This window comes from Bos taurus, chromosome 16, assembly GCF_002263795.3.
Source record: "Bos taurus isolate L1 Dominette 01449 registration number 42190680 breed Hereford chromosome 16, ARS-UCD2.0, whole genome shotgun sequence".
NCBI classification, from domain to species: domain Eukaryota; kingdom Metazoa; phylum Chordata; class Mammalia; order Artiodactyla; family Bovidae; genus Bos; species Bos taurus.
This window is the reverse complement of record NC_037343.1, coordinates 63,846,364-63,859,545: the sequence shown is the minus strand read 5'-3', so window position 1 is coordinate 63,859,545 and position 13,182 is coordinate 63,846,364. Positions and strand designations below refer to the sequence as shown.

The 13,182-nt window shown below is 44.2% G+C and overlaps 1 protein-coding gene across 2 annotated transcripts in view; it reads right to left on the bottom strand.

Moving 5' to 3' along the window:
* The window catches only part of NPL (N-acetylneuraminate pyruvate lyase), a 40,160-nt gene extending 28,399 nt beyond the window's left edge, over positions 1-11,761 (bottom strand). The window contains exons 1-3 of one of the 2 annotated variants that reach the window (XM_015475252.3): positions 11,715-11,761; positions 6,986-7,092; positions 733-806 (exon numbers count right to left, since the gene is read on the bottom strand). In XM_015475252.3, the coding sequence (XP_015330738.1) occupies positions 733-806; positions 6,986-7,080 (169 nt within the window). In that variant the 5' untranslated portion in view covers positions 7,081-7,092; positions 11,715-11,761. 2 annotated transcript variants of the gene reach the window in all.
* Between the last annotated feature and the right edge of the window lie 1,421 nt (positions 11,762-13,182).

Below are 13,182 nucleotides of genomic sequence, written 5' to 3'. Positions count from 1 at the left end.
ACCACCCAGTACCGGGGTGTCCCAGCGGTCCTAAGTGGCATTTACTGACAAAGACAATGGTGGGGACTGCAGATCTAAAACGACCTCTGTCTATAGACCTGGGTCCGTGGACTCTTTAATCAATAGAAATTGGTAAGAGGCCAGACGAGAATCTCAGGCAAGGCTTTATGGCCGTTCCTGATGCGGCCGGAGGGAGGGAGAAGCAGAAACAGGCACCCTTGCTCGCTCCCCAGAGTGGCAAGCCGGTCCTTAAAAGGGGTCACAAGAGGGCGGGTCCGTGGGTTGGGCAGGAGGCATAGGTGGTCTGCCCACTCCCTCAGTGTGCTGTATGCGGGCATCATGTATAGCACCCTGCTTTTGCTCCCAGCACCTCAGAAGTGGCCACTGGTCATTGCCTTTTTGTATCTTATTGCTCATCATTTGCCCCAGTTGCACAAGTGCACAGCGATTTTTAGTCCCTTACAGTCTCTTTATAGTCTGTTGCTCTAGGTGCAAGTGCTCTGGTTAAGGGTCCCAGTTCCTGGCCGATTTCAAGCACACTACCCAATTAGATAATCCCTTGATCATCTTTTAGGTCTAAAATTGATGAACCTAAAAATTCACAAATCTTACACTGCTTAGCCAGGCTCAACCATAACCTATAACACAATACTACTGTGACCTCCAGGCTAGTAATCTGCTTTCCAAGGACTGAGCTCGAGATATGTAGAGAAATCCCTAAAGATGACTTACCAAAGACATTCTTCACTCCCTGTTCCTCTACAAGATAGTCCACATACCGACCAATGACTGAAAAGTTGATTTCTCTGAAAAACACAAAAAAATCGGAAAAGAATGTGCATTTATTCTTTTCTAGATTATTCAATCCATGTTTATTGTTTAGTTGCTAAGTGGTGCCCGACTCTTTTTGCGACCCCATGGATTGTATCCCGTCAGGCTCCTCTGTCCATGGAATTTCCCAGGCAAGAATACTGGAGTGGGTTGCTATTTCCTCCTCCAGGGGGTCTTCCTGATGCAAGGATCCAACCTGCATCTCCTGCATTGGCAGGCAGATTCTTAACAGCTGAGCCACTGCTCTCTCGTTAATCGTTATTCAAATCCACCCAATCAGACTGAAATTCTTAGCCTGCTCTGAATAATGGCTGGGTTTTTTTCTTCTCTACTCAGCCACACGTGCCTCAATTATGTGAGCAAAACCTTATTAGTTATCCACAAAGGTTTTACATTTAAACTTCGTCACAAGTAATATTTAAAAAATAATTACTTAATTATCTTTTGCCCTTTTGGGGAAGAGTGATGGGCTGGGGTTAAATGAGAACTTAACATTTTCCGTGTGGCCAGAAGCAATCATTTCTGAGGCAGTAAGAAAATCCAATCTTAGTAGTTGAAGAATTTTCGCACTTAATATTTATGACAATAGAGGAAGGCGTAAAGCCATTTATGTGTTAAACTGAAGGGGAGTAACAGTTGGAAAGGAACTTTGCCATCAGTTTGTCTTTCAAAGTGTCATTTGCGGGACAGCGGTATCAGTATCTGGGGATATTAGCTGGAAATGATGAGTCCCAGGCCACACACAGTTCTCCTGGTCAGAATCTGCACTGTAACAAGATCTGCAGATGATCTGGATGCGCTTTTCAGTTTGAAAACTACTGACCTTGTAAAGATCTGATACTTCAGGCAATAAGGGCTCTTTTCCTTAAAATCATAATGAGTTTGAAAATCTAGAAACTGACAGATCAGATAAAGTGACCTGTTCTCAATCAAAATAATAGGTGGGGAGGATGGAGAATGAAAACAAAGGAAAACAGTGGGGCAAGGGTGTGTTAAATGTTGCAGAATGCATGGTTGACAAGAAAACTAAGTATTGATATGAGTTGGCTAGCACTTTTGCATTTTTGTCAGTGGGGCCAGAGAATACTAATTTAATTTTAACCTTATTAACATTCTTTTTGTCTTACTATTCCTTAAAAAAAACAAAAGAAACCAAAATATCTGAGGCATATAGAAAACAAAGACATCAAAGGGTATTCGTCAAAGGAAACAGAACAACAGAGATGAAAACAAAGAATGCCTAGGCATCCGCTGCCCACAGTGTGCAAGAGGCAACCAGGCCAAGCTGCCACGTGGGCAAAGGCCCGCTTTAGTGTAGTTGAAAGGCCCGCAAGGGGAGCAGGCGCTCTCCATAATGGCTCATGTCCCAGCATCGTTAACACTGCCCCTCCCTGCCCACTTGCTCAAATGTCAAATCCTGGCCTCTCAGTCCCACTGAGCAAGACTCTAAGATGGGGGAGTGGGCTGCCTAGACAATTCATCTCAGGACCCTCGTTTAGGTCAGCTTGACCTGCTCAACTTCTCAAAATCTCTCTGCTTCAGATATTTGTGACCACTCGGAACCACACCTTTACAACACACTTGCCCCTTGCTGCTTCCGTCGGCTCTTCCCCACCTGGAACAAGCCCTGAGATGCAGGAACCATCAGCAGGGGCTTTGTCTGTGTGACAGTAGCTCTGGTTTTGACCGATGATGTCCACCTACTCATGCAAGCAACCAGGAGACACCTCTGGCAGGTCCCAGGGACTTTCCAATCACGGACTGGAAACCGGAAATCAAGTCTCTGGACAATAGCTTATGCTGGTGTCACGGATTCAGACACAGTGGCTCCTGCAGACTTTCACTGAAGTCTCAACATCTCCCCAGTTCCACCCTGGCCACACACTCACACACGGAGAGCAGGCCTGGCCTTTTCACCAAGGAGGAACCTCTAGAGCTCCAGGTGACTGAGGCCTAGTAGGTACTATACTCATTTTAATATGCTTTCTTTTGGTTTAATCTAATGTTTTCCTGGACTTCCCTGGTGGCTCAGATGGTAAAGAATCTGCCTTCAATGCAGGATACCCAGGTTCGATCCTTGGATCCGGAAGATCCCTTGGAGAAGGGAATGGCAATCCACTCCAGTATTCTTGCCTGGAGAATCCCATGAACACAGGAGCCTGGTGGGCTACAGTCCATGGGGTTGTGAAGAGTCAAACATGACTGAGTGACTAACACTTTCACTCTAACACTATTCCGTGTATACTTCAGCTTTCAAAATCAGATGGAAGCTACTCATCCTTTTTGGCAAAATAACTACTCAGTTACTTAAAAACTCCTTTGGGAGAGCAGCATGCAGGGGCTATAACGACCCCACCCTGCCAGAGGCAGAAAGTGTCCTATTCTGGAAATCTGGGTCACTCAGTCTCCCGCAACAGTTACAAAGACGACAGTCTACACAAATCCATCTCCAGCGGGCCGGGCCCTTTGACTGGCTGGGTAACAGGTTTGTTGTTACTACAGCGTGTTGTAAAAATTCTCATGAGGAAGTCCAGGGCCTTCAAGGGAGAAAACACGACTTTTTTCCAGACATTTTGGCCAATCTGAAATGGACTCTCTGTTCTAATGACTGTGAACTTGCCCAGTGGAAAAAGTGATTTCTTGAAACAACTAAGGAAAACAAAAGTCCTTCACTCTAATGTAGAAAAAGACACGAATTGGGCTGGGTAGAGATTGACCTTCCTTTCCAATGAGGCATTAATCCGTAGGATCTCGGTTTCATCAACTGCACAAACAGACATGACAGCTCTGAGTTGCTAGGAAGATTTAAGTGGAATACGTCCCTTAAAATACCCCACATGAAGACTAACACATAGTGTTCAGCCAATCAATGTCAGCTTCCTCTCCTCATGAAATTACAGCTAACTAAATTTACCATATGATGTGTGAAATGCTGAAGATTCAAAGATAAATAAGATATATGCTCAGTCCCTATGCAGCGTCTGGTACCCAATAAATATCCATATATAAGGGTAGGCAGCTCAAAGCCTGTTGGGTGACTTCCCTGGTTAGTCCAGTGGCTAAGACTCCAGGCTCCAAATGAAGGGAGCCCAGGTTTGATCCCTGGTCAGGGAACTAGATCCCACATGCTTCAATTAGGACCTGGCACAGCCAGATTGAAGAAAAAAAAAATCTGTTGGTAGAAACACGCATGTAACAAACAGCTATTATAATAATTATCATAAACAAATAATTGTGATATAATATGAAAGGGTAGGCACAGGGTGCTAAGAGACCACAGAGGAAGGACTCTATAACTCTTTTTAGGGAAACTGGGGAAGAATAACCAGGGGATGGTTTTGATGGATGAAGAGACAAGTTCAAATGGAGCAGGGAAAGGAGAGGATGGTGGTAGAAAAAGGCAGAGGATACAAAATGTGTAAAGGCACAGAGAAGAAAGGGGATGAGGTGTTTTGGGGAAAAGAACTGTAGGAGGAAAGGTAGACTGTAAAGGACTTCCTATGTCATCCCAGGTTCTGGGCTTCCACCTTCAGACCAGTTCATGCCAGACTTCAGTGTGCTAAAGAATCATTCGGGGACACCGCTAAAATACAGGTCCTAGTTCAGTGGTATGTAGTAGCACCTGAGATACTGCATTTCTAGCAAGTTCCTATGTGATGTTGGACCATGCAAGTAGCAAGGCTTAGACAAAACGGAATTCAGAAAGATTCTTAGAGAGTAAATCTAATTTGTTTTTGTTGTTCAGTCGTCAAGTCGTGTCCAACTCTGTGACCTCATGGACTGCAGCACACCAGGCCTCCCTGTCCCTCACCATCTCCTGGAATGTGCCCAAGTTCATGTCCATCACATGATTATATTTATGAGGAAACTCATTGGACTACAGTGTGGAGGATGCCCTGCAGTTGCAGGTACTCAGAAATTCTTACTTAATGGACATCACCACACTATCCCTAATAACCTAACACTAGAGAACTGTGGACTCTCAGTATTTGAATGGCCTTAGAGATTATGTGGTTGAATTCTGTCTCCTTACAAAATATGAGAGAACTTTTACACGGTGAATAGAGCTCCCCCGCATCAGATAGTTAGTGGTGTCAGAGCTGGGGGTTAGGAACCCAGATAGTCTAACTAAAATCTATTTAACCATGTTTTTTTCCCTGCCAATTTCCTCACTTTAGAAGATCAACTTTTGTTCAGAGTCGAATCACTAGAATTATGAAGAAAAAAGAATCTTCAGCCATTCTGAATTATGGAGGACGTGGTTTACTCTAAGAGCCAGGTTAGGAAAACTCCTATCTTGGTAGGTCACCGGGCAGAATTTCTAGGTGTTAGATTCCATGTAGCTCTTCTTTCTGTCCTGTCTCTTAGAAAACATGTCAGAAAAAGAGATTCTCTTGTGGGCAAGTAGGTTAATATCTACCTGCTCTTGGTGGTACTCCAAACCTGCTTCATAGCTATAGGAATGTTTAGATGGAGCAGAAAGATGCAGAGAAAAGGGAACTGACAAAACTTACATGCCTACTAGGTACCATGTAGTTACACACATTTTGATTTAATTTAAATTCTTACAAGGCCCTTATAAAAACACATTTTTATTTCACACTTCAGGAAAGTGAGGGTCGTAGAAGAGAAAATAATTCATGAAAAAAGAGGATATAGTGAATGGAGGCAACAGAGCTAGAAGTATTTGGGAAACAGAGAAGGATCCAGAAAAGCAGAGTCATTTTAGTTATCTCTAATATGTGTGGGTCTTGGTGTCCCAGGAAAACAGCAGGATAGAGCGAAAACACAGATACTCAGAGGGTTCCAGATGAATAAGCAGGACTTTGAAGAAAGCCACTTCTAGGCTAAGAGGGATCTGATTAAAAAGGTTAAAGTAGCACCAACCAGATACAGTGTTCTGAGCTTGCAAACAGGATCTTACTCCATAACAGGAAGTTAAGTCCTGTCTGCTCATGCAATCACATGACTGCTGTTTTATCCGCCCAACAAGTAGCTGACACATTGAGAAAGAGCTGACTTCAGTCTTTCTTAGCGCTTGTGGAAATGGAGAGGCAACAGGAAAAAAAAAAAAGTGCTATTAACCATGCCATCTCAGCAAGAATTTTACTTAGACCTAGTAAAAGATGTGATTTTTTTGAGAATCTTAGAAGTTAAAATGTTTGAACTCCAATGACCTAAGGGAAAACTGTGATACAGCCAACTCTGAATTAAGAACAGTAAAAGTCATAAGAAATGTCATCCACTTTAAAGGGATAGGGTTAAGGTTTGTAAAAATTCTGTAACAGAAGACCAAAAACATGTCTTATTTAAAGGCTTATAGAATATGTCATCTTTCATTTATCCCTTACGCCACAATAGCAATTCAAACTAATTAACCTAAGCACATGCTGACCCTATGCTAAACACTATTACATGGATTATCTCATTTTAATACTCATAACTCCAGAATGTAGGTATAGTTGCAATTAAATAGAGGAAGAAAGGAGAAGCTTTTCTTCTAACATGTCAAAAACAGATCCAAAAGGTGGACCATTCCCCATTGTGTTAATGGTAATGTTCAGGGAGGATTTATATATTGCTCATGGATGCCCGGAGCACGTGACCACTCTGCTAGTACCACCATACTATTCATCTGGAAAATGCTTGCTTGGTAACAATTTCTCAGCAATCATATGTTATTACCTCCCTTTTGCAAGCTCCCCATCATTTAACCGATGTTGAAATGAGTCTGTAAAACGTGCCTTAAGGGGGCCATCTGGCAGAAACCTTCCCCACTTTCTTCAGGGTAGGACATTTCATTACGTCCATGAACAGTCTAGATCCAGCTTCTAGAGGCCAGAGCTTGATATCAAATCCTGCTAAAATGAGATTTTCCTCACCCAACTCCACTGGTCTTATTTGGGATGGGCAGGGCTCTGATGAAATCCAAGCAGAATTTTGCTTTGTGGGGCTACAGACACCAGGAGGAAGGTGAGCTGCCATATATTATCTCATCTTCCTCTGCACTGCCTGTGATACAGAGACCTCTTCTTTGACCTGGGGTCAGAGACACTGTAGGGGTGGAAGCTGCAGAGTCCAAGCCACCGCTACTATGGAGAACTTTTGATCATTATGGTGGAGGGAGATCCCTTTAGTCCCAAACCATAGTTACCCATGCTCAGTCATCGGCGTGATGGTCGCAGCAACAAGACCTTGGAGCTTCTTCTTTGGGGAGGCCATCGAGTTGCTTAAATGTCTGGAAAACATATAATGTCCTTCCTGTCTTCAAGAAATGTCAATTAATGATAAAACTCTGGGGCAAAGTCCATTCCTACACAGTTTAGAACTGTGAAAAATGCTTACAAGTGTACAAACACAGAGCAAATGAGAGGAATGTAAAATGTGAGAGCTTTACACTATAAAGGAGGAAACTATATTTTAAAGACAGGAGAGAGGGAGAAAAGAGAGTAATGTTCTAGGAAAATACCATTGGAAAGGACTCCCGACTTATCTATACAGATGACCAAGGCAGTTTGAAACCTCAGAGAGCAGGGATGAAAAACAGAAGAAGAAAGAATATGAATCAAATTCAGCAAGGTCAAAGACATTACTCAAGTTGAAATATGGTCAGGAGAAAAGGGACAGTCTTATGTCTTTTCATAACTTCATATGGTTGAACAAGAATCTCCCCTTAGACCAGTATTTAAGCCTTAAAAGGCTTCAGTGTGAGCTACATAATTATCTTTAGATTTACCTAACTATCCTTTCATATTCTAGTTTTAATCAGTTTTTCCCTGTTTCCCTGGCTTTAGGAAATCACATCACAAATACTACATTCACCTCTTCCCCACTAGACCAAGCTCCCCCAGCACAGGAAATAGATTCATTTATCTTTGCTTTCCCTGAACTCAGTGCTCTGTTGGACACCTTGTGTTCAATTAAAAAGTGATGGATATGTGAGTGATTGGGCTTCCCTGGTAGTTCAGATGGTAAAGAGTCTGCCTGCAGTGCGGGAGACCAGGGTTCAATCCCTGGGTCAGGAAGATCCCCTGGAGAAGGCAATGGCAACTCACTCCAGTATTCTTGCCTGGAAAATCCCATGGATGGAGGAGCCTGGTAGGCTACAGTCCATGGGGTCGCAAAGAGTCAGACACAACTGAGTGACTTCACTTTCTTCTTTCTATGTGAGTGATTGAATGAGGTATCCAGATTGTAGCTGGATGATGACTCCCACAGAGATCTCTGCTGAGACAATGAACCTAGCACACACTCATTAGGGGTAAAAGGATCCCTCACTACCTGGCAGAGAATGTACCTGCTCATAACCAGCATAAAAAAGCTAAGAAGTTGCCCAAAACAGGCAATGAGAGGCATCAAGCATCCTGGTTAAAAGCCTAGATTCCACAGGAGGCTACTTGCTTCATCTCCTACCTCTGTCATTTAACTAGTTATAGAAGCACTATTAATTTTTGAGCTGGAGGACATGAAAATTTGAAGCCACACATGCAAAGTCTAACAATTGAAGAAGAAAATAAAACATAATCAGACAGTATTTGGTGGCAATTTTACAAAAGATGTTTGGCTTGGTGAAAAGTTAGTGATGTCTATAATTAACAAGAGAGAGTATATAATACTTCTGAGGTCACTTTTAAAAACCCAATGCCAGATTCCCTGGTGGTGCAACAGGTAAGAATCCACCTGCCAACACAGGGGACATAGGTTGGATCCCTGGTCCACGAAGATTCCACGTGCTGCAAAACAACTAAGCCTGTGCACATCCACTGAGCCTGTGCTCTAGAACCCAAAAGCTACAACTAGAGCCTTTGCTTTGCAACAAGAGAAGCCACTGCAATGAGAAGATTGCACACCTGCAAGGAAGAGTAGCTACCCCTTGCTCACCACAACTAGAGAAAGTCCACGCACAGCAACAAAGACCTAGAGCATCAAAAAAAAGAAAACAAAAAACCACCAATGCCCACTATGCTTAAATTTGGCCCACATAAGGTAATATCATGGACTATCCTATTGTGTTCGTTTTTTATAACTGTTAATCTCATCTCCCCAGATAGCATAAACTTCCAGAGTATAGAGATCACTTTTTCTACTTTTTCTGTATCCCCCAAGATCTTGGCTCAAGTGAGCTCTTGAAGCTAGAAACAAGCCAGAACAAGGACAAAAACATGAAAGGGTACAGGTGGCAAAACGTATTGTTTTTGTGGCTGGCCAATGATGATGCCTCCCCTTACAGACAGATACATCCCTGGTGAGCTCTGCTCCTGAACTTAAGCCCAAAGCCTTCCAGTAGTTTTGCTCTGTACTGAAGGGCAATAAAGGGGGACCTTATCAGATACAAAGGATACTAGGATTTCTCTGACTTCTCCTAGTTTGAAGATGACGCTAAATCCTGTTGGAAGTTTTGAAAGAGAAATGTAATCACCTGGCCCATGGGGAAAATGCAAGGCCAAGAACACAGGACCCCAGAGGAAGGTCTGAGCACCAAATGAGGCTGACGCTGTGTCCACTGCACACCGTCAACTGCACGCATCCTCCTCCTGCATGCATCTCAACTCAGGAGAGCCTAAAGCAAACCCGCCATCTGATCATCTAAACAATGTCTTCGTTTGCTCCTTACAGTAGGGGGGTTAGAGCTCTAGGTTTGGAGTCAGACTTCCTGCATTCACATCCCGGCTCTAACACTTACCAGCTGGGTGACCTCAGGACAACTATTTAACCTCTCTGTGCTTCAGGTTCCCCTTCTGTAAACGGGGATAACAGTAATCATTTTTCATAGGGGTGCTGAGAGAATTACATGAATTGATTCTTGTAAAGTGATTAACAGTGCCAGGCTGTCAGGCACATAGTAAGTACAGGTTCAGCCCCCTCCGTGAAGTCTTGCCTGTTGACTATAGGAGACAATAGGCAGCATTCCTTTATCAGCACCATTTCCTGTCATCTCAGCTCCATCGGTACCACCTCCCCAACACTGGCTACTCTTTTCTATTCAGGGACTAAGTCATTTCCTTTCCATCTGTTATCATCTTTCCCTGCAACCCTTCCCGCTCCCCTTACTGTCCTTCTCATAACTTACACATCGTTAATTACCTCTTATCTAGACATACATACATATGGGCACAACTCCATACTAAAGGGGCTCAAGAAGGTTCAAGAGATAAAAGTTCAGAGAGCTAGGTTCCATATCAAGTCTCCTAGAGGCTGTACACTCTAGATTTCCATATTCTTGTGCTTTTAGCTGCATTTATTTCATATTTAGGGCAGTTACAAGGATATTCTTAGGATGGTCAAAAGCCTGGACTGGCAAGATAGAAAGACTTATCTATCTATGTCTCAAATTAAGTGCACTTAAATACAGCTTGCTTCGTTAAAACATATGGGGCTTGGGATAAGAGTTGGGAATCACTGTCCTAACCCCAACTCTCTTCTTCAACACAGGCAGGCTACCAGACCAACCTAGTAGCTCAGACATTTCTGATCTTGATTTTGCCCTGCTCAGAAAATACTAATTAACATCTTCCCGGTTTCCACAGGACAAATAGCCAATTTCCTGGTCTATTATCTCTGTAGAGATCTCTCCACACCTGAAGTGCACCAGTCCAACTGGTCCCTGGTGCTCTGCTGCAACCTACCTCATCCTGGCTCGCCTGTTCTCCCACCCAGAATGGCAGTATCTCCCATTTCAGCCCCTTCAGTATAACCAACTTTTGGAACTCACCTTAAATATGAGAGGACACTCTCTGATCCTCTAAATGAAAATAATTTCTTACTCTTTAGCATTCCCTCAAACATTTGCTTTTCATTAAAAACTACATCAGAGATAGGTAGTTCTGGCTCTTCTTTTCCAGTGTAAGCCATCAGGGGGCAAGAACGGTTCAAAAATCTATCTTTGTGCGGCGCAATACACTAAATAAACGAGCAATTTGCTGGCTTTGGAAACCATGAAAATGCTTCAGGAAGTGAAGTGAAGTCAAAGTTGCTCAGTCGTGTCTGACTCTTTGCGATCCCATGGACCATAGAGTCCATGGAATTCTCCAGGCCAGAAATACTGGAGTGGGTCCCTACTCCAGGGGACCTTCCCAGCCCAGCCATCGAACCCAGGTCTCCTGCATTGCAGGCGGATTCTTTCCAGCGGAGTCACAAGGGAAAATAAATGAGTAAAGTTTGCTGGCTTTGTAAACTGTGAAACTGCTTCAGGATGAGATGGAGTTAAAAAAAAAAATCACAACCATGGTAACTGAGAATGATCCATATTTTGTAAATAGGAATATTAAGAATATCATTACTTAAACACTTATTATTCTCGAAATCTTAACACCTCTATCCACAGACAAGAATCCTTAATGCAAAGAATTCAAGCTGCCTAAGTCAAGCTCTCTTAAAAGAACAAAGTTAAAAAAAATCGCTGGGGGAGGAAGAGGAAGATGCAGTTCTAGACGTGGAAAATCACTCCAAAGACAGAAATACTTGGAAAGATACAAACAGAAATAGAGAAACTAAACACACAAAAATGCAGAAATACAGCTTCCCATCAAATGAAGGGACTGTATGACTCTTAATCCCTAAACTCTCTTCTCCCCAGTGGCTGACTCTGATTACTTTTAAAAAAGGATCCTTGAGGCCCGGCTCTGCGGTCTGGACAGAACCTAGCGGAGTGGGTCCCTCTTCCCGTCCGTCCAGACACTCCCCCCGGGCCGAGAGGGTGTCGCGTTCACACTCCCCCAGGCTCCATTTCCCAGCTTCCCGGCCCTGACCTTTGCGTCCGGCCGTCACGGTCTCACCCACCCCCGAGTCCACTCCCTGACGCCCCTCTGCGCTCATTCCCTGTTTGTCGGTCTCCATGCGTCCGTCCGTCGGTGCGTCCGTCCACGCCGCCCGGGCGCGCTCACCCAGCCGCCGCGAGGCCGCCTGTGCCGCTGCGCTCCGGCTCCCAAGCGCGTTCTTTATCGCGGCAGCCGCGCACCACGTGCCCGCCCCGCCCGGCCCGGGAGCTGCAGTTCCGCCCGCGCCGCCCGCAGCCCAAGGCCGGGCGCACAGGTGGAGTTCCCTCTGCCCGGGGTGTCCCCGCCAGCGCCGGGGTCTGGCTGCGCACAGGCGCGCAGCTCCGGCTCCCCAGCAGCTGTGAGCTCGGAACTTGCCCCTGGGTTCTCCGAGCGGGCGCTCATCCCGTCCGGCCGGCACCTCCCCTCAGGTGCAGCCACACCTATCTTTTTCTCCTGCTGGGCCGGTCCTTCCCCTTCTGGGGTCCTTTCTGTGTTAACCTGCCTTCTGCCCGAGGCCCTGCAACAAAGGATTTGGAAATTCGGGCTGCTGTTCTAGAAGCGTGCCGAGAACACTGCCTGCCCCTTAGGGATTCCCTGATCTTCCAGCTCCAGCTGCTGCCCCAACCCCGCAGGTTCTCCTGTTGGAAAGAGATACACCTAGAGATTGTTGTCATACTGAGTGAAGTGAGTCAGAAAAACAAATATCATATGATGTTGCGTGTAAGTGGAATCTAAAGAAATGGTAAAATGAACTAATTTGTGAAACAGAGATAGAGTCAGGTATAGAACACAAACTTGCCGGTTACCAGGAGGGAAAGGGGGGGGGAGTGGTAAAATGGGAAACTGGGATTGACACATACACATACACACTACTATATATAAAATAAATAACTAATAAGGACCTACTGTATAACACAGGGAACTCTATTCAGTACTCTGTAATGACCTAAATGGGAAAGGAATCTTAAAAAAAAAAAGATATATGTACAGGTATAACTGATTCACTGAAACTAACGCAACGTTGAGAATCACTATATTCCAGTTTTTAAGAAGAGATGAACGGATATTAAAAGCGGATTTGTTACTAATGCAACAGCTTTTCTGGCTTATTCTGGAGAACAATTGAAAGAATTTTGAAAGGAAAAAGTATTTTTAACCAAAATATCTCCACTTGTAAAAATGTCAAGAGTTTATTTTCTAATATCAAGTGTTGTGTTAATAAATCAGAAACACAACCATAAGCAACTCCCTGAGCTTTCTCTTGCTGATGTGAATTAACCTCAGTTTTCCATAAAAGTCAATGGGCAGTGCTTATTTCATTTAGAAAAAATGGATTTCCTGAAGTGCTTTCTAGTTTGCAAAGTGCTTTTAAATCCATTCGGATAGGTCTTTCATTGCATGTTGCACCAGAAATTAATTCATTCCATTCAGTTCAGTCGCTCAGTCATGTCCGACTCTTTGAGACCCCATGAATCGCAGCACGCCAGGCCTCCCTGTCCATCACCAACTCCCGGAGTCCACCCAAACCCATGTCCATTGTGTTGGTGATGCCATCCAACCATCTCATCTTCTGTCGTCCCCTTCTCCTCCTGCC